The sequence below is a fragment of the Aythya marila genome (assembly GCF_965140915.1).
Source record: "Aythya marila genome assembly, chromosome: 1".
Taxonomy (NCBI): Eukaryota; Metazoa; Chordata; class Aves; order Anseriformes; family Anatidae; genus Aythya; species Aythya marila.
This window is the reverse complement of record NC_139042.1, coordinates 119257780-119278050: the sequence shown is the minus strand read 5'-3', so window position 1 is coordinate 119278050 and position 20271 is coordinate 119257780. Positions and strand designations below refer to the sequence as shown.

At 38.7% G+C, this 20271-nt stretch overlaps 1 protein-coding gene across 1 annotated transcript in view; it reads left to right on the top strand.

Moving 5' to 3' along the window:
* Positions 1-20271, top strand: part of CFAP44 (cilia and flagella associated protein 44) — a gene marked incomplete at both ends in the record, with an annotated part of 43827 nt that overhangs the window by 10883 nt on the left and 12673 nt on the right. Inside the window, 16 exons of the mRNA XM_082751459.1 lie at positions 790-945; positions 1316-1363; positions 2359-2458; positions 4707-4801; positions 6579-6788; positions 8153-8263; positions 9973-10125; positions 10984-11202; positions 11681-11826; positions 12761-13031; positions 14904-14959; positions 15387-15549; positions 15879-16009; positions 16990-17183; positions 17583-17745; positions 18391-18568. Coding sequence (XP_082607585.1) covers positions 790-945; positions 1316-1363; positions 2359-2458; positions 4707-4801; positions 6579-6788; positions 8153-8263; positions 9973-10125; positions 10984-11202; positions 11681-11826; positions 12761-13031; positions 14904-14959; positions 15387-15549; positions 15879-16009; positions 16990-17183; positions 17583-17745; positions 18391-18568 — 2394 coding nt within the window. The remainder of the gene's footprint in view (positions 1-789; positions 946-1315; positions 1364-2358; positions 2459-4706; positions 4802-6578; positions 6789-8152; positions 8264-9972; positions 10126-10983; positions 11203-11680; positions 11827-12760; positions 13032-14903; positions 14960-15386; positions 15550-15878; positions 16010-16989; positions 17184-17582; positions 17746-18390; positions 18569-20271) is intronic.

Here is a 20271-nt window from a genome sequence, read left to right as displayed (position 1 = left end):
TTTATCTCTGAGATCCATGCAATGAAATAGAGGAAAAATCAAAAGAAAAAGCATCAGGCATCCTGAAGTTAACACACAATTCTATAAATTAAGGTCAAAATGGTTTATGTATCTATACCAGTTTCTGATCTCATCTGTCAATTGTACAGGATTTTGCTATCTTGTTTACTTGCACCTTAAGGGAAGACGTGTCTTCTGCTCATGTTTTATAGACCCAGATAATCATCAGGAAGCTATTCTAGACAACAGAAGGTTCCAAACACCTTCTGTTGTTGTTTTTGTTGTTGTATTTCATAAATTAATCTTAGCCCATTAGGAAAATTCACCTGATTCCAAGGTGCCAACTGCCTTATACCACAGAGAAGAACATGGATGCATTGGATTTCCCATTCTTTCTTCCATGCTGCCTAAGTATGAGCAATGCTCAGAGCTGTCAGATACTTAATTTCTGTAGCTCTGAGGTTGCCATGTATATAGTTCTGCCAGTGCCAGGGCTGTATTTAATCTACTGTTATATCAGAATTGGAAAGGGAACTTTTGCATATATTTTGCATTGCACCCAATTGTATGAGATAATATTTGCTGATTTCTGTTTCAGGTTAGATTCAGAACAGTGAGGCATATGTGACAGGTGTCATCTTCACCTGTAGATTCTACCCTCCCCTGGTTTCTTATTATTTTGGATTTCCATTTCAATTGTATATGAAAACATGCTCTGACCTGATAAAAGCCCAGTCATTTTTCTTTTTTTTTCTTTTCTTTCTAATTTTTTGTTTTCATTCCATGAAGGTGTGGAACTTTGAGGCAATAGATGCTGCTGATTCTGTGGATGACACAGGGTTATTGGAGGTGGAACCTATGAATGAACTTCAGGTTGGCAAGAACGTCAGTCTGAATTTCATGTCAAAAGTTCTTGACAATGGACAGCCCATTTGGTATGCTCAGGTAAGATGCACTCAAGTACATACAGCCCTGTGGAGAAACACAGAATGAGAGAAGTAATGCTTAGTTATAGCAGGAGTACCTTACAGGTCAGTATATCTCTTTTCTGTAGATTTCGATCCCGGTAACATGTGAGATTATGACTTGCAGAGCCAGAGCTGTGTAAGAGTAGGAAAATGTCAAAATCTATTATCCGAGTTCTATTCTCCTGAACTGATGGATAGAACTGATAGGACCAATAGCACTACCTTCAGTTATTTCCATATCACAGTGATAATCATTGAGGAACTTTTGAGGAGTCCTTGTGGGCAATTTTACTTCCATGTTGAGTTTGAAAATATTCAGGTTACATGTTTTGGTTTTGCTTCTTCAGGATGCCAATGGAGCAATCTGGAAGCTGGATTTGACTTTTTCAAATATGGTAAGTTCATTTTTCTTTGGATTTATTTCAATTCCTTTGCAGTTACTTCATTTAACTATATGGGATTCATCTACAATGAAGTTTGTGCTTAGTGAAGTTGCAAGCTGGAAATTTTAGCATTGATAAGATCTTCTTTCAAAAAATATTTTCATAACATTATTGACAATAATGGTTGTGCAGGATTATCAAAAGTAATTATTGATTTTTGCTTCCTTAATTTGAATTTGGCAACTAAAATTTATCTTAAAGGAATGTTATTTTCATAAACTGGAAATAGAAGTTGTATGAGTGCAGGAATTGAGTTCAAGGAGTACTTACATACCCTATCTAGTTAGGTGTATTTGAGACAGTCATTACTGTTGCCTGTAAATGACATGAAGAACTAGGAAAAAAAGGAGAAGATGAAGTACACTTGATATGTTTTATCCAGCTGGCTACTAGTATTACTGCTGGAGATGTTTTTGATGAAGAAAGAAATGAAAAAGGTAAAATAGGGGCATTTAGTTTTCATTCCAGAATACGTTGAAGTAAATTGGAGTTTTCTCCTTGATTGGAATAAAGTTCTGGGCTAACAGATAAATAATGTTCCAAGAATTTCATGGTAAAAAGAGATGTGTAAAACATGATATAAAAGCTAACATAAAAGATAAATGACAAATACTAGAATTCCTTGGATGATGAAAAGATTTCCAAGGCAGTATAAGCCTAGGACTGGGAGCATTTTCTTTGCCTTTAGAGCAACAACTCTATTGAAAATACTCATTTCAGGTCTGAAACCACTTAATGGAAGTGGTTTTCCTGTATTTCCCCTTATTTACACATAGAAAACGATGGGATTTTGAAACAGCTTAATGTTCCTAGAGTAATTCATTCATGATCTTTTTATGAACATTTGATTTTTAAAACAAGGAACTCATGCCTGCCAAAGGTACAGCTGGTAATAAGTGCAACTCAAGCACATAGCAGAATTTCTGGGTTTCTGTTTTGCACTGCAGACCCGTGATCCAGAGTGCCTGTATACCTTTCACTCCGGAAGGATTGAGGCTGTGAGTGTCTCTCCTGTGACATACCTTATGGCCACCACTGCTCTCGATCGTAAGTAATTCCTTTCCTCTGATACCACTGTCATCGCTGTTTTTGCAGAGCAACGATGCTTGGTTTTGGAACTATTCCGTTTTGAACTGAAGTTGTGTATTTGCTTTTGAAAAGTCAATTTACCATCAACTGTTATTCTTGGATCAGTTCTTTTACAGTTAAGACAAATCATCAAAGTTTTGAAATAATACACTGGGAATGCTTAATCTTATAAGCCTGGGATATTAAAGAGAGAAGTTTTTAATGGGAAGCTTTGTAAATTCTGTTTGATTTGAAGGAACAGCTGGAAAGATGACATTTTTATTGAATAACAGCATTTGTATTGAAGTTTCTGGATTGATAAGTGTTGGGGTCTTTATTTTATAAGGAATTACATACATTTCTAGTATTGTGTAAGTCATTATGAATTAATATTTGTGGCTTTCTTAGAAAATGCAATAACTATCTTGCTCTCAACAACAGCTAATGTGTAATTACAGAGATTAGTTTAACTTATATAAATACAGCTATTTAGGCTTCTTACTGTTAGCTTTACCATGGTTTGAAAGAACCACAGGCCAGAACATTAACAATGTCATTCATGCTGCTCAGAAAATGCCACAAGGTCTTTAACTCAATTCTTGTCAGCCGTAAGTCCAGTTGGAGGCCAGTCACTAGTGGCGTCCCCCAGGGCTCGGTGCTGGGGCCGGTCCTCTTTAATATCTTCATCGATGATCTGGACGAGGGCATCGAGTGCACCCTCAGTAAGTTCGCAGATGACACCAAGTTAGGTGCGTGTGTCGATCTGCTTGAGGGTAGGAAAGCTCTGCAGGAGGATCTGGATAGGCTGCACCGATGGGCTGAGGTCAACTGCATGAAGTTTAACAAGGCCAAGTGCCGGGTCCTGCACCTGGGGCGCAATAACCCCAAGCAGAGCTACAGGCTGGGAGAGGAATGGTTGGAGAGCTGCCAGGCAGAGAAGGACCTGGGAGTGATGGTGGATAGTCGGCTGAATATGAGCCAGCAGTGTGCTCAGGTGGCCGAGAAGGCCAACAGCATCCTGGCTTGTATCAGGAACAGTGTGCCCAGCAGGGCTAGGGAGGTGATCGTCCCCCTGTACTCAGCTCTGGTGAGGCCGCACCTCGAGTACTGTGTTCAGTTTTGGGCCCCTCGCTACAAGAAGGACATCGAGGTGCTTGAGCGGGTCCAGAGAAGGGCGACGAAGCTGGTGAGGGGCCTGGAGAACAAGTCCTACGAGGAGCGGCTGAGGGAGCTGGGCTTGTTCAGCCTGGAGAAGAGGAGGCTCAGGGGTGACCTTATCACTCTTTATAGGTACCTCAAGGGAGGCTGTAGCGAGGTGGGGGTTGGCCTGTTCTCCCACGTGCCTGGTGACAGGACGAGGGGGAATGGGTTTAAGTTGAGCCAGGGGAGTTTTAGGTTAGATGTTAGGAAGAACTTCTTCACTGAAAGGGTTGTTAGACATTGGAACAGGCTGCCCAGGGAAGTGGTGGAGTCACCATCCCTGGAAGTCTTCAAAAGACGCTTAGATGTAAAGCTTAGGGATATGGTTTAGTGGAGGGCTGTTAGCGTTAGGTTGGAGGTTGGACTCGATGACCTTGAGGTCTCTTCCAACCTAGAAAATTCTGTGATTCTGTGATTCTGTATCTTGTAATTTGCCTGTGTTATACAATATATATGCACCTCTAGCCTGAAGACAAACTTGTACCAGTTGAGCAAATGATACTTAAGATATATGCCATCTGGAATGGAATTTTATGCAGACCAACGTATATATCTACCAATCTGTTAATTTCACCTTTGAAAATTGATTTTTTTGGACAATCTCCCATTTTCATCTATTTAAATAGTTTGCTCCTTAGGCAATTCCAGTTCATAGCATATCTTCTTTTCCTCTGTTGACAGTACAAATTTCCCTTAGAGTAGGCCACAGTTCTGTGATTACTCAAAAACTGCACATGGTGGTCAGCACAGGACTTCTTATTACACCCCTCAGCCGTGACAACTCATGGGAGTGTGTAAGCTGAAGAGTGAAGAAAGCTTGTTTTGTTGATGAGCACCATGATAGCTGTGGTACTCTGTATCCACCAGGAATGTCTTTCCAGATGGACATTTGGTACTCAAAGAGAAAAATTAATAACTTTCCATTCTGCTTTTCAATCAAATAAATACATGTAGACGTTTTACCATGAATCTTAAAACGGAAACGGCACTGCAAGAAATAAATCCCTATTGTTTCCTTTCCACACAGGGTCAGTGCGTATCTATGATTTCATCAGCAACAGGCAGCTGAGTGAAATTCAGTTTAAACAAGGAGGAACAGCACTGACATGGGCACCTCGTGTTGTAAGATTTTGTTTGTGTGTTAAGAAAAATTCATAAAGAGCCTACAAGCATAAAGAAAGATGCTCAGAATACAGAACCTTAAATAAGTTACTGTTTAGACCGTGTTGGAATTTACTGTAGTAGTATGTGTGTATATAGTATATATATGCACAGTTTGGCTTTACTGTGGATTGTCATGTATCCAACTTTGTGTCTTCGTGAGATTTTAAAATCAGATCTCTGTATGCAGTCCAGGAAGAAATGATAGTTTATAAGCTAACAGCTTCTATTTAATACAAGCCAAGTAATTGTCAATTAAAATGAGTTAGTTAACACATTTCAAAATGACAGCACAGACAATCCACAAACATTTGGAGATTAATCATAAAAAAAATGTCACCAGAACTGATCATTTGTAGAGTGTGGGGTCTATCAGTTCTAGACATATTTGCTAATTTTAATTAAAATAGTGTCTAGTTATGTTCTTAAGGAAACATAGCAAGCCTGGCAGCTTCGTTGTAAGTAAATTTATGGAGGAAAGTGCTTCACTTGAATTTCCAAGGCAAGGGTAGTCATCATTGTAGTCTTGTGACTATAATTATTGTCATGCAGACCTGCAGGGATGCTATTAGGTGATGACCTGTACGTTCAAGAGGTAAGCTGATCAGCACAATAAAGCGTACATTACAAAACTGTTTCAGATCAGTTTTACAAAAGTTGGTACTAAGCATAGGCTGAAAAAATCAGAAGTACTTAGTCTAGCTAGCTTCTTTTAAAATCCCCTTAGATACTTACCCATACTTCAAAGTGCTTGAATGAAAACTTGTGCCAAGAAAATTTTGTCCCACATGTTTTGAAACACCTGTATCCTGTTACATCCTCATAGGCAAGCTGGCAAAGTGCAGGTTAGGTAAGTGAACAGTGATATGGATTTTAAACTGCCTGAATGGCCGGGCCCCAGAGGGTAGTGATCAGCAGCACAAAGTCCAGTTAGAAGCAAGTCTCTAGTTGTGTACCCCAGGGGTTGTTACAGGGACCAATGCTCCTCATTAATGACCTGGATGCTGGGACAGGGTGCCAGTATGTTTGCGGATGATACAAAACTGGAAAGGAGAGGCCAGATTGATAGACCAGATAGGTGTACTGCCGTTTGGAGGAACCTGGACAGGCTGTGGATTCAGGCTGAGAGGAATCTCATGAAGTTCAACAAGGGAAAATGCAAAGTCCTGCATCTGGGGAGGAATACCACAGACATGAGTACTGCTTGGGAGCCTACCAGCTGGAAAGCAGTTCCGCAGAGAAGGATCTTGGGATCCTGTTGGATGTCACAAAATCTGTGCCCTCATCTCTTCATAGATCGTGCTCACATTCAATGTCAAATAGTATATTCAGGGTAGTATAATAATTCCTTTTTGACTTCCAACTCTTCTGCTTACGAAGAAGATAGTGATATATATGCATATCAGTATGAAATGACTTTTGCTCATAAATTGCAAAGACATCCTCACTGACACTGCCAGTCCCAATGGCATGTCATGAGTAAAAAAAATAAAATAAAATATATATATAAAAAAAATTAAAACAACCTCCTCCCACCCCTAGTCTTCCCCCTCCCTTTATGGTAGCATATTAGAAAGGATAAACAAGATTTCCCATGTATGGAACATTCTTTGTGCTTTAACGCTGTGTTTGTGTAAGGTGAGTTAGAGTTTAACACCAAAAGACGTGACACAGATCTTTATTCTAAACTCACTGATGTACGTTGTGATTTTTTTTTTCTTCCTTCTTCCACTCAAAGGTAAATCCTAAAGGAGGTCTAATTGCTGTGGGCTTTGAAGATGGCGTTGTCCGCATAATTGAAATTTATGATCCCAAAGGACTGGCTGCTCTCAGAGGACGGACCAATATAGGTAACGCAGAGATAAATCTGAAACAAGCTTTCAAACCTCATACTGCTGCAGTTACAGCCTTGGCTTATGAACAAAATGGAGATGTCCTTGCCACAGGGGTATGTATCACTTCATTTGGTTATTTTTATTAGTCCACAACTGTAGAGATTATTTAAAGAAATAAGGCAAAGTTTGGTTACTGACAATGCAGTTATGCTTCCATTATTGCTGTTGATCGTTTCTTGTAGTTCTCTGTAGTGCTGGGGGAAGAGATGGATCTGTTTGCACATACCTTTGTTGCATGAAGGAAACCAACCGTGCAATCCATACCATCATTCTGTGAATTACTAGACTGTTTAGTATGAATTCTGTAATCCATTTTGAAGATGTATTTGGCTTATTTTGGAATTAGTTTAGTAGTACTTTGGATTTAGTAAAAGCAAGTTCATTTGTACACCACCTTGGCAGCACTCCAGCTGCTACCCAACACTGGTTTGCGTGACAGCATGATTGACCGATCAGGTTGTCAGTGTGCCTGCTAGGCTTTGAAATGACTTCTAATCAGTGGGGTGTCTCTTTTTAAAACCTGGCCTTCAGCCATGAGCAGTTCAGTTGCAGTTTCATATTCCTTGATTGCCATGTATTTCATTTAGTGCAAAATTCAAGCTGCCGTGCTTCATCTTGTGCACCAGTTCTGGATTTTCTTAGTATCTGAGATCAGCCTGTGCTGTCATGTCTTACAAATCACCTCTGTAACAAGCAGGTGCATGACAGCATTGCACTGTAAATATATGCGATACTGAGATGAGAGAAATATAAATGAAAGCAGAAGGTGAAGAGAAGAACTCAGGGAGTACTTCAGAGAGCCGTTCCTAATATGAGGGTTTTCTGGGAGCAGGAACAGTGGGGCTGCTCCACTGTGGTGGCCTCAACACAAGCAAGAGCAGTGCTCCAACACAGGGCACAATCCCACAGGGCCTGAGCTAGGTGAGCAGAGCAGGGCTGGTGACAGCAAACACTTCCACCAACAGTCCAGCAATCATGAGTCAAAGGCAAAGTAACAAGACACGTAAGAAATCAAAGGAGGAAATCCAGAGTATTGCTTGGGAAGAGCAGGATACCGGGCTGGAAACAGGCATGCCTATGACATAGTTCATGCCAGGGCTGAAGACCTGGGCCCAAGGTTTAGGTGAGCTCCTGGGGCAATGGGCAGAACATGCATAGATGGAGATACCAGCAGAGGCACATCACAGTGGTTAAAGCCTATGAGTGCAGTCAGGGCCCTGGAGGAAGATGAGCAGGATTTTTATTCCCTCTCCCACTGTAATCAGTATGGAAATCCAATTCTAAGTTCCAAGGCACTTGTAGGTCCTCGTGTCTAACCACAAAACATCTGAAGTATGTGTTTCATGCAGTACTACAGGTTTTTTGGTCAGCTTTCATTCAGTCATCATCTCTTTTTCTTTTCTCTCTTCTTCATCAGAGTAAAGACAAAACAGTTTTCTTTTTTGCTGTTGAAGACAAGTATGAGCCAATTGGATTTATCCACGTTCCTGGGCCTGTGCAGGCATTACAGTGGTCTCCACCTTCTCATGTGAGTAACACATGTTTGTTTTTTTCCTTTCCTACAGTGTCAGAATGTCATTTTGAAAAGAATTTCCATTGAAAACAAAGATCTATCACTCTAGCCATGTTCTCTATAGACACTGCAAAAGATGTTTTGTTGCTTTGTTTTGCATGCTGCTTCAGAATGACAGATAGATTGTGTGTAGCTGTATGTCTGATTCAGTTAATTTGGACATAGTTTGGACTTTGGATAATCAAGAGCAGAAACATGTAAACCACAGAATTTCGGTCACTGTTTTGAGTCGCTGCCTTGAGCTGACAGGTGCCTTAACTTTTGGAATGTCTTTCTTTTTTCTTTCCTTTTTTTCCTCAAAAGCATTACTTGAGTATTTTTGCCTATGCCTCTTGCTGATGTTAAAACAGGCAATTGCAGACAAAGCTTTCAGAAAACTTTTGGGTACTTCTCAGAACTTGTGTTCTCTATTTGAAGTTGTTCAAAATTATTCAAATAGATTCTTGCTAATACTTATTTTAAAAGTCTGATGAGGTTAGTGTAACTTGTGATTTTTTTTCAGTCCAGTAATCTTATTTAGAAGGGAGATAGTTATTTGTATTTAATACTGACAAAGTGGCCACCAGGATGCATTAAAATGGTGTGCAACAGCAAACTGTAGCTATTACTTGTTTGTGAGAACAGATAAAAACTGTGCTGCAAAAGAACTCTTGCTGATATGAACTCTGTCTTACTATAAAAATGACAGATCTTGGTCTGACATTTACATTTTGGGTCCTTTCCTTGAGGACAAGATACTCCCTACTACTAAAAATCACACAATGTGTGTTTGATTTTTTCAGATTCCTCTTAGTAATTGTGTTTATCAGTATTAGGTCTCCACTGCTGGATATGAACACTGGCTAAACATGATTAACGCATCTAAGTATTTTTTTTTCCCTCTTTAAAATGAGCACCATGGTAATTAAAGACTATAAATCTAATGAATGTGTTTGTGAGGCTGAAATTTTATACAAGAACCATATAATTCCTAGCTAAGGTTTCCATAGCAACTCTAATATACCCCCTCTGCACATTTTTAGTGACGGTTCAGATAAATAAGACTCTCTCTGTTCTCCAGATAGCTTATGAAAATTGAAACTACATAAAGAGTTGCCTTTTAAAATCTCAAAACGCTGAAAAATTATTACCTTCACCTTGGCTATTCTTCCTTACTTGGTATTTTAAGGGACCTGACAGGTAGCAGAAATTTAAAAAACCCAAACAAACAAACTGAAAGGTAAATAGCATCTGGCAAGATTCCCAGCCCAGTCTTGAAGGTATTAAGGGTTTTGGATAGTATAGAAAAATACAAATTTTCAAGCAATTACCAAAATAAAATCTCACCTCCTAACTTATGGGTCAGATCTAGCCTTCAATTTAACCAAACTCCCAAAATACCATTGTGATGCTTCCTTGCTAGATGGTGTCAGAATGATAGCTGTTTTGTATAATGGCAAGGACTTCAATTTCCTTAACTTTGCCTGAGATACACAGGATAGGAAAGGCTCAGCGATTTCTAGTGTCCATTTAAAAGTGTCCACTTAAATGACACCACAATTAAGAGTTAATGCTGCCTGGCTGGAGTTTGGTTTTGTGCCTGTTCATCTACTGACTTTTTTCCCTTTCTCCCAATTCCATTTGTACACCTGCCCCATACTTGTATTTTATGTGTTTTTGTACAGGTGGAGAGCATGCTGCTCATCCTTTGTGAGAATGGCTTTGTTCTCCAGGTTCCTGCTCCTGTCCCTGAGGAACAGGATACAGCATCCACCTACCAAATCAAAAACCTGCCAACACAGTACTTTCATTTTTATAGCATTAAATCCCGAATCAAGGTAAAGCACTCTCCTGTGGAGGAATTTCATGTTCAGAGGACAAAACTATCTAAAAAAATTCTACTCCCTGTATTAAAGCATATGATTTTTGCTAAGCTTCTTAGAGAGGAAGGCAAGATAGAGTCCATCTGTGGTTGTGTTACAACATTTGGATTTACGAGTTACTGTTTGTTGATTCAAGTAGAAAACTGTCAGCATGACATGTATTTCTATTGGAATTAGAAGATAATGTTAGTGAAAGTGAAGTTAGCACATTAGTTTTTAAAATATCTTCATTTTGGTAATTTTCAGAAAAAGTATGTTTCTTGTGGTTGATGGTAGCCCTGTAGGAAATTCCTTTGAGCAGTCATAAAACACCTATGTGGTCTCTCTTAAGGCAACCATGAAATCTTTTTTATTTTTGGCAGTTATATATTTCTGACTTTTTTATGCTGCTATAACTTAAGAGGGGCATTGTTTTTTATGTGAAAAACAAACATTCGATATTGAGATTTATGTATTTCTGAATAAGAACTAGCTTTTTGGTCCAAATCAGGTAACATTGTTGGGAGACACTGTAATTCTTTTAAAAAATAGAAAAGGGTTCTACAGAGAGAAAGAATATTAATTGTCCCCCTACTTTTTTTTTTTTCCCATTTGGGAATAGAGCAATAATTAATAAGTTGCAACAAGGATGTTTTATATAAAATGAAAGGAAAGCTATTTAACAGTAAGGATGGTGAAGCACTGAAATTAGTTGAAGGAAAAGAGATTTCTTTGGATATTCTGTGTATATAATGCCAGGACCTTCTTGGATTGCATTTATTAGGCTCCTCCAGTCAGTTTCATGTCTCTGTGTTTCACTATTTGTTTTAACAGCTGGAAGAGGAGATTGCACTGAGAGAGAAAAAAAAGCAGGAGAAGGAGAAAGCAAGGCTTGAATGGATAAAGCAGCAACAGGAGATGGGAAAGGACATAGAAGAAGAACCTGAAGAGGAACCTGAAGAAGAGCCATTGCCACCTCTCTACATACCAGAGGAGCCCAGTCCCATTCTCTGTGGTTTTTATTCAGCACCAGGGAAATTTTGGCTTTCCTTGGTAAATCAATTTTTATTTCATATTGATGGGATCGCAAGATGTGGCAACCTTCCCCTCACATCTGGGTATCTTAGAAAACTCATTTGAAACCTGCCATCTCTAGGACATGGATTTCCTGTCATAGCTGATGTTTTCAGTGATGTTTTTGAATTAAATCAGTAGTGCCACTCCAGCTCAGATTGCTCAGTAAATTTCTAATAGGTACTATTCTTTGTGATGCCTGAATTGGGCACAAAGGCTAACCTACCCCCTCACTAGCAGAAGGTAGAATTTAACATATTGGTAGGATGGGTTGTATTGCTAGTGATCATTATAGATTTTCTCTATGGGTAAATAAGATCTCTAGTTGTTTGGAAGTAACATTTCTTATCCCACAGTAGATCCTTAAGAAAGGAAAAATTATTTAGAAGATTGCATTTACCTGGTCAGCTGCATCTTTGTTCTTCTGTCAACATTTCTTTATGGTCCTTCTCTTCAGGGTGGATATGACTCAGGATTCCTCTATCATTGTGCATTCTCCTCAAATCAGCACCAAGAGGACCCTGAACAAAGGCAAGATGAACCCTTTGAAGTTATTCCTATTGAGGATACTGACAACAATCCCATCCACCGGATCTCATTCTGGTAAAACAGTTTAGTGTAACAGATAGCTTTGTTACAAAGCTTGATGATACTGAACTTGGAAAGGAGAAGGGTACACTGCTTTGTCCCTTTTTAATTGTGGGTCAGTTCTAGTACGCAGGTACTCTCCATGGTTCCTCAGGCACCGAGTTTCACTTAAAATTCATAATGAACGCAATTGGACAGTGTATCTGACAGAATATCTTTAAAAGCCCTTCAAGATGAAAATGTGTGATTTCTAATTAAGTATTGATTAAGGCTCACACATCCTAGCTTGAAGATCTCCAGAAGAACCATTAGAAGTCTCCACTATCCTTTTAATTGGATTGCAAATTATGATCACCAGACCACTGGTTCTCTTTGCTAGCTAGCAAAGAGGGGACACAATTAGTCCTTGAGGAGAACATGGAGTGATCAGTCTTTCTCTCTTGTCTAAAGAGTAGAGGCTTCCCAGGACATTCTGTGAACTGCACAAATGAAACGAGTGAGCTAATTTCAGTCTCCCAGTGTTTCCTGTAAGACCAGGCATGAGCTGATTCTAAGGAGGCAGGTTTAGTTCAGACTTTAATCTACAGCTGGCTGCATTCCAGTTGGCCACCATCCCTAGTAGATGAGGACTGGGGAGGGAAAACTGTTTTTTTTTTTTTTTTTATCTCTAAACTTGGTGTCTTCTACACTGTCCAATTGAGGGCTGAGTCCAGTTCCGCGATAGCCAGTAGATGCTAGAACATTACTGAGCAAACAGCTGGGAAAAAGGCTGCAGTAGTACCACACATACTTTAAATGGTCCAAATACTTTGCACACACAAAGCAAAAGTTGGAAAGTCTACATTTATTCAGCTAGATTAGCTCTTCTTTAGAAGCATTGTGTTTTGAGTTGTGGCCTTACTTGTTGCGAGTTACTTTCTATTATTGTTTCTGGTTGCTTATTTGACAGTACCAGCAGACTATTGATGTTCTGTGGGATGCAGAATGGAGCACTGCGTGTTTATGCTCTTCAAGATAAAGACCTCTCAGCAAATACCCTGAAGGAATACTGGTCCTTCAATGTACACGACAATGATTATGGCCAGATCCGGGGGATCTGTTCTAGTTATGATGATAGGTTTCTGATTACCTGTGGTGAAGATGGAAACATTTTTACCTTCAACATCTTGTCTCCAGAGGATGTTCACAAAGAGCTGAAAGCCAAAATCCCCTCTCCTAGGGTAAGTCACTAAATGAAGATCTCCCAAACTCTTGTTTCTATCATATGGAGAATTATAATTCTGATTATAGAACAACTCTGAATACATACATACTGTGCTACCTTCTTTCACTGAACTAGGTCTGTTTGCTATGAAACTACAGCATATGGCCAAAATCCGGTTCAATTAATTGGCATCATAGATCTTTTATAGCAAAAGCTGAGGTTTCCCAAACGATTTGGGAGAAGAGTTATATTGCTTGTTTATTAAGGTATATTTTGCAATAACTGCATTGCTCCTTCTCAATGTTTTGTGTTTTTCTCCAAATACACATAGTATGTGTGGTTCATATATCATGTTGTACTATCTTTTTCTCACTCAAATGTATAATCATAGGCATACCTAGGATGGAAATACCACAAGGATTTGGCAAAATTAATACCTGTCTTTGATTTTATTCCAGTAGAGTATGATTCTGCTCTTGATGGGGATTCTAGAAATAACATTGGAGAATACCAAATGTATAGTTTCTCAATGCTTTTGGTACCATTTATTGTACAATTCATAAGTTGGATTTTTTTAAATTCGCAAAATTGCGTAGCATGATGATGATACTGTTTCAGTGTTGTACAATGAAACATATCTAACTTGAAAAAAGTAATGAGATCTGTTGAGTAAAGAAGTACTGTCATGTGCAATGAAATCTGTATTGGTTATACATTTGGTACAGTTAAAATTTTAAAGTGTCAAGATAAAATAGATGCAACTTTTAAATATTTTTAATATCAGTCAGTAGCTAGTTTTTGAAAGATGCATAGTGAGGGAGACAGAGGAAATTGGGATTTTAGTAATTTGGTTAAATTGTTCAAGGCTAGTTGCAATTCCAGTATCACAAGAATATATAACACCAGGAGTGGACTCCAAAGTATTTTTTTAAACTAAGTGAATGATGGAAACCTGTGGTATCAGAGCCTTGCTAGCTCCTGTATTACAAGTAGTAATTAACATACAATTATAAAGCATACATACAGTTATATCATTTTGAATATGTAAGTAGCCCTATATAAAGATCTTTACAGTTAATTGCTATTGTGCAGGCTAGGAACGCTGCTTAATGACCACCCTAATAGAGTTTTTTCCTTATCAAAGTAAATCTTCATTAAGTATCTATTCTAGTTTTAAGTCATGTGGAAGATTTTAAAAATTCCATCATCATTAAACTTAATGAGATTCCTAGAGAATCAAATACAAGTCCTCTGAAACTAATTGAGTTAAATTACAGATCAATTTAGTACCACTGTATTCACTGTAGGGTGATAGACCCCCCTCTTGTCTTAGAGCATGATTTCCTAAGGAAATGAGGCTTGTATGACTGCACTGTCCATCCATCTGTCATTCCTCACAGCTAATAATTGTGAACCCATTACACAGTCAGCAGAAGCAAACCAGATGGATTACACGTGTAACTTGGAATTAGCCCGGGATATGATGTCTCTTGTCAGTCTGGCAGTTAGAAGAGGCAAGAGAATTGGGTCTGTGGGATGGAGAATCAAAGATGTTATGGGACAGAGTGAAGTTGGGACAAGCAGTGATTTAGGGGTTAATGTTGATGAGGAGATTATAGAATTTCTGTTCTCTGTCCCCAAGAACTCAGCTTCATTTTTTTGTTCTTTTTTTTCTTCTTTTTGTTCTTTTACATGTAAGCCAACTTAATTGTTTCTTGTTCTTGAAACATCAAAGCCTGGTATTTAAGACCAGTAGAGCAATATTGATCGTGAAGGGTTCTTTTGTTTTTCTGAGAGGCAATGGAAACTCTGCCTTAATGTTTGTAAAAGCTTTATTGTCTGTTGAAACTATTATTGCTTGTTTAAAGACAAGACATTTTTATTCCAGAGTGGTCTTGAGATGGAGAAAGCTGCTGAAGACATTGAGGATCCCAATGCCTACAAGTAAGAGATGCTTGGGTAATGATGAAAGAGATGTCCAACTGTTGAAAGCTCTTTCTTCAGACCACATACCTCCTTTTTCTTTTTAAGAGAAGAGGTGATCACACTGAATTTGGATTATTTCCTCATTACACACAAAGTTTTGTCAGACTTCCTTTCCATTTCTTCTACTTTTCTGTGGAACTAATTCAAATATGGTACTGTGAGACTTATTTAACTTGAGACTACAGAGACAACACAAAGTGGAGGTCAAAGTCCCATTATGTTAGGGCTGTATAAATATACAGTAAGTGGCATCTTCCAAAGTTACCTTCAGGGCCGCTGAGTTCACTGGAAGTTTAAGCCCATCAAGGAAATCTAGAAGGTTACATAAACTTTAATCTTTCCTCTATTCCATTGGGATAATACAATTTCCTACTTGCATTTTCAGCATTGAGGAAGTCAAGCAGAAAGAGGAGTATGAACGGATCATGAAGGAAGCTGAAGACAAAAAAAGCAAGAAAAGAGAGGAGTTAACTGCTCTGAGAGAAGAGTTTCTTCTTCTGCTTCAGAAGAATCAGGAATTGCCAAAGCACATGCAGCTGCACAGAGACGTATGTTTGTTTTTCATAAATCATTTACCATAAGAGGTACCTTCTAAAATGGTGCTGCCCTATGTGTTGGGGCCAAAGATGTCTAGTGCTATGGGTTAATGCACTTGACTGTGTAATTTTGCAAGATTTCTAAACCATAGCTGATGATTTGTGCCATTTAAGAAGCATATGGTGGGGAAAAAAAAGTGATTCTCTGTGGAGATCTGAATAGCTCCTGAAATAAATAATTGTGCCAATGTGCATGAAATGCTGGCATCAGGTCCAAAATATTTCTTAGCAAAACTTAGCAGATAAGATAGTGTGATGCTGGGTCTTCTGTGCTTCTGCAGCAGTACGAGATGGACCATAGGATCTTTGAGGATCTGAATAGGCAGACAGCACAGAAAATCCAGTTAGTGGAAAAGGAACTAGCTTGGGAGCATGAGAAAAACTTGATTGGACTGCAGAAACTACGAAATTGGTAAGTACCTCTTTTCTTCTACGTCTCCCACTGACCTTGCACGGGGCTTATTATTTACTGATTTGTACCTACCACAAGGAAAAATATATATTTTTTCCACTCATATAATAAACATTTATATTCTTCTCTTATGATTATGCCCTTATTTGATTTGAAACATACACAAGAGTATACATTGATTTTTGGGTGTGCTTCTTTTGAATCCTTAGTCAAAATTCAGATGTTCTTATCAAGGAAGCAGCTTAATTCTGATTTACTTCTTTAAGAAGAAAAGTGGTCTTTTTTGTTGTTGTTGTTGTTGTTGTTGTTGGGAGGAGAATAAGTTTGCTTGCGTTTTGCCAGTAAATGTCAGTAAGAACCAGGAATTCTTATTGGAGCTTTGAAGTGCAACCTATGAAACAAACTCCCATTTTTCAAGTACGCTGCATGTCTGTCAAATACTTTTGTGTCATTGTTAACACAATATTCTCTATACAGTTTAAAGTTATGAAATTAACTTCCTCAAGAACGCAAGTTAAAGCACAAAGCAGTGCGTTTTTGGTTGCTCTTCTTATAGCAAAAGATGAATTCATAAAAATAAATGCACAATAGAAATAATACACAATAACAAAACCCATTTAGTCACAGTTGTACACAGAGTGTACAAAAACAGAGTGTACAACTGGAAAGGAGAATTGAATGAACATATTTTTAAGCAGCCCTTCATGGAAAATGAAAGATACTCTCATGTAGAACCTGGTATAAGTTTTGATATTGGGAGCAGTGTTACTGTATTTATTCTTGAGCGTCTGTATTCCTACATCAGATAAAAGTCAATAGATGGTGTCAGATGTCATCGTGCTCTTACGTAGTTACTGTATTTGTATGTAACAATTGCGTATGTAATAAGTAAACTGCTTTACTCGGGTCCTTTTGTTGAAGGAAAAATGGTAGCTTGCACCTACTGACACCAGACAGTTTTGTCTAATTTACCTCTTCAGGTTTCGGTCCTCACTGGAATTTGACACTGTTGTTGTTCATGCGATTCAAAGCAATCATCAGATTTCCACCTACAGACTTCTAACACTCTCTGAGAAGTACCGCCAAGATAAGGAACATCCATCTTGGAGGAAGACAGTACTTAAGCGGGCATGGAAAAAGATGGAAAAAAAGGAGACCATCAAAGAGGCAAAGCGTAAGCATAGGGTTAATGATGGCCTTTTACAGATTCCCAGTAATATGCTTTTGTCTTTCATCTCACTTTGTTTTCCTGAGTCCAGGCTAAAGAAATGATAATTCCTCCTGGTATGGGTAAAGAAATATAACTGTTGTTTTTTAGTACCTACATACATTATAACATACATACGTAGTTTTCCACATTTAATGCAATGTCAGCAATCATCTGTCAACACTGTGGGTAGAACTCGACTAAGAGCTGATTCAAAGAGCATGAATATGTTCAGAACATCCGCTACAGTGGAACTATCCTGGTGGACACCAGCTTTACAAAAGCTGTCCCAGGGAGTTTCCAGTAGTTGAGATTGTACTGTGTTGCATGGTATTTACATTTTCACATGGTTATTTTTTTGTTCAGATGCTAGAGTTTTTGAGGAGGAGGCCGAAAAGGTGAAATCAGAGGTCCAAAAGCCAACAGCACGTTTTATAGAAAACAGACGTAAGCAAATCAGAAGAATTGCTGAGAAATCCAACAAGGTGAAAGCTAAGATAATGAAGAGGAAAGCGGAGTGGGAAGAACTGTGAGTCTTAATTGGACTCTGTGTCCTTTTAGTTCTGCATCTTGTCTGAGGTCAAACGATGCTATTTAGCTGTTATATGGCACTATCAAATCTCTGCCTAGTTTCTTATATTCCTAATGGGTGAAATTTAAAATACATGAGGCTCTGTGTACCTTAGGGTCTCAAGAGACAATTGAAATCTTTTAATTTCCATGGTTCTTCTAAAACATTAAACAACTTGAATTCAGCTACGTGGCTGCATCTTCATATAGGGATTAAGAGGGTATCTAAATCAATCATGATTTAGGGACACCTAGACCATCACAGTCAGCCTCTTCAGTTAACCCTACCAGCACCAGATATACCAGATGCTGCAAGAGCTGTGGGTTAAGTTAGTTACACATGAAGGCCATTACCTACTAGTGTGTTGGTTTTTTTTTGGGGGGGAAGGAGGGAAATGTCTGAATTTTTCTTTCAAATGTGCAAAGATATCCTTTCCAAAGTAGTCACTGTTTTCTGAAAGAGGTATGTGATTCTTTCTTGATCCTCCTGAGCCTTTCTGCATGCATCAGAAGGTATGAAGTGACCCTGTTTTATACTGTATGCTTTCTGTCCCCATCTGAATGTTTTCTGTCTTAAAGTTCATCTTCGTTTTGTACCTACCAGATACAAGAGCAAGCCTAGTGATGACTATGAAAACCCCGAAGATGTTCAGGCCATTAAAGAAGCACGGGAAAACATGGGGTGTTATAAGCTGAAGACTGCCACTGATTACAGAGTCCCTCAGCACGAACAAATGAAAACTGAAATGAAGGTGAAGCAGCTTGAATCCTTGGAAGTGTTGGTATGTAAACTGATTCACTGATGTGGATATTTCTGCCATTTTACGGGAGGGAGGATAGTTGATTAAATGCTGAATACATTTTTTTGAAAGGAAATTGAAGTGGTTGTGGGAAGAGCCATTGAAGGACAGACTGTGTCAATTCAGATTTAGTTACAAACGAGCCTTTCTCTTGTGGACTGTTAGTGCTTCACCAAACTCAAAACTGAATCAATCCAGGATAACTCTCAGATGGCTCTTTTTATGCAAAAAAGCCACATTTTCCAGTATTTCAGCAGGAAGATGCCTTTTTTTTTTTTTTTTTTTTTTTTTTAAGGATTAAAAGTCTTACCATCTAGTGACTGATGCTTTCCTTACAACACTGAGCTAATCCCTGCTATGAAATACCTTTACAAAAACGGAGGTATGAGCAAAGATAGGTCTTTTTAGCATAGCCTCTTCATATATGCGCTTCAGTAATCACTGCTTCTGGGTACTAAATATTGGAGCTTTCTGGGAAACTAGATGTTCTGGAACTGCCTTCCTGCAACAGAACTCCTACAGCTACTTCATGTCTTTTAACCAGAAAGACCCAACAAGCTCAAACGTTGTGCAGTAACTTTGCCGCTTTCCTTGCGACTTCTGCCAGCACCCTTTCTCACTCCCAGCTTCTATTTCTCATTTTATTTATCTGGAGTGTAAAAGAGGGATGATGAATTTCTTTAGAAAAAACGACAATGAAGAAATGTATTCATTTAACCTGGAACTGTCAAGTTACTTTTTGGTATGGAGGCTTATTTCTTGGCTTTCCTACTGACAGAGGAGCCTCTTCACTGCATCATATCATCATATTCTGTGGCCATGAATCTTCCATAGTCTTATCCTCTCAAACATGTTGCCTAGTCTCAGGCTCCTTTTAGCCTGGGTTGCTTTGGCAGTGAGGTCTCAGCATTACAGAAGCAATGCCACAGTCTTAGGGAATTTGTTGGGTTGCTTTAATCTCATGCTTGGGCTCCAGGACTAGATTGTGGTGCTGATGTTACTAGATACCCAGTGGTTAACCTGACTTGGTTGGACAAGCCAAAGCAAGCAAAAGGAGTAGTTCTAGTTTTAAAACCCTAATTTATACAGATGAAGTATTCCAGTTACTTCAGATGCCTGATGTATAAGATTGTTTTATTTTATAAAGATTAGAGAGGATTCTGCCAAGGTCTTTTCCAACCTAAATGATTCTATGATTCTGTTTTTACATCTGATTCAAGTGTGACTTCTCGGGTTAGTAGATCTTCACCTCAAGTTGGGGAAAAATATTCACCTAATGCCAAAATTTTCTGAGTTGACTTTGGCACTCCAGATTGCTGGAAGGCCTGGAAAGGATTTGTTTTGGATATCTAGTGGCTTTTTATCAAATCCAAAAGCATTTGAAAGGATGTTACTTTCTTGCCTTTAATACTGCTATCAACTATACTTTGAAAATTCAGAACTTTGTTCCATTTCTAACTGTCTGCAGTGGTTGTAATTTCAGCTTCAATTTCACTTATTTTATTGACGAGAATCACATCTGCATTCCAGAACCTATGTTTGTGAAGGACTGCTTCAGTGTCTTTGGTGTTTATATGAGATAACTGCTTTGTTTCAAGGACTGTCCAAGAAGTCTAGATCTCTGTACAGCTGTGCATTTAGGAGTGCTAAAGGTCTTCTCAGGTGTAGTTCCTTTGCTCTTGGGT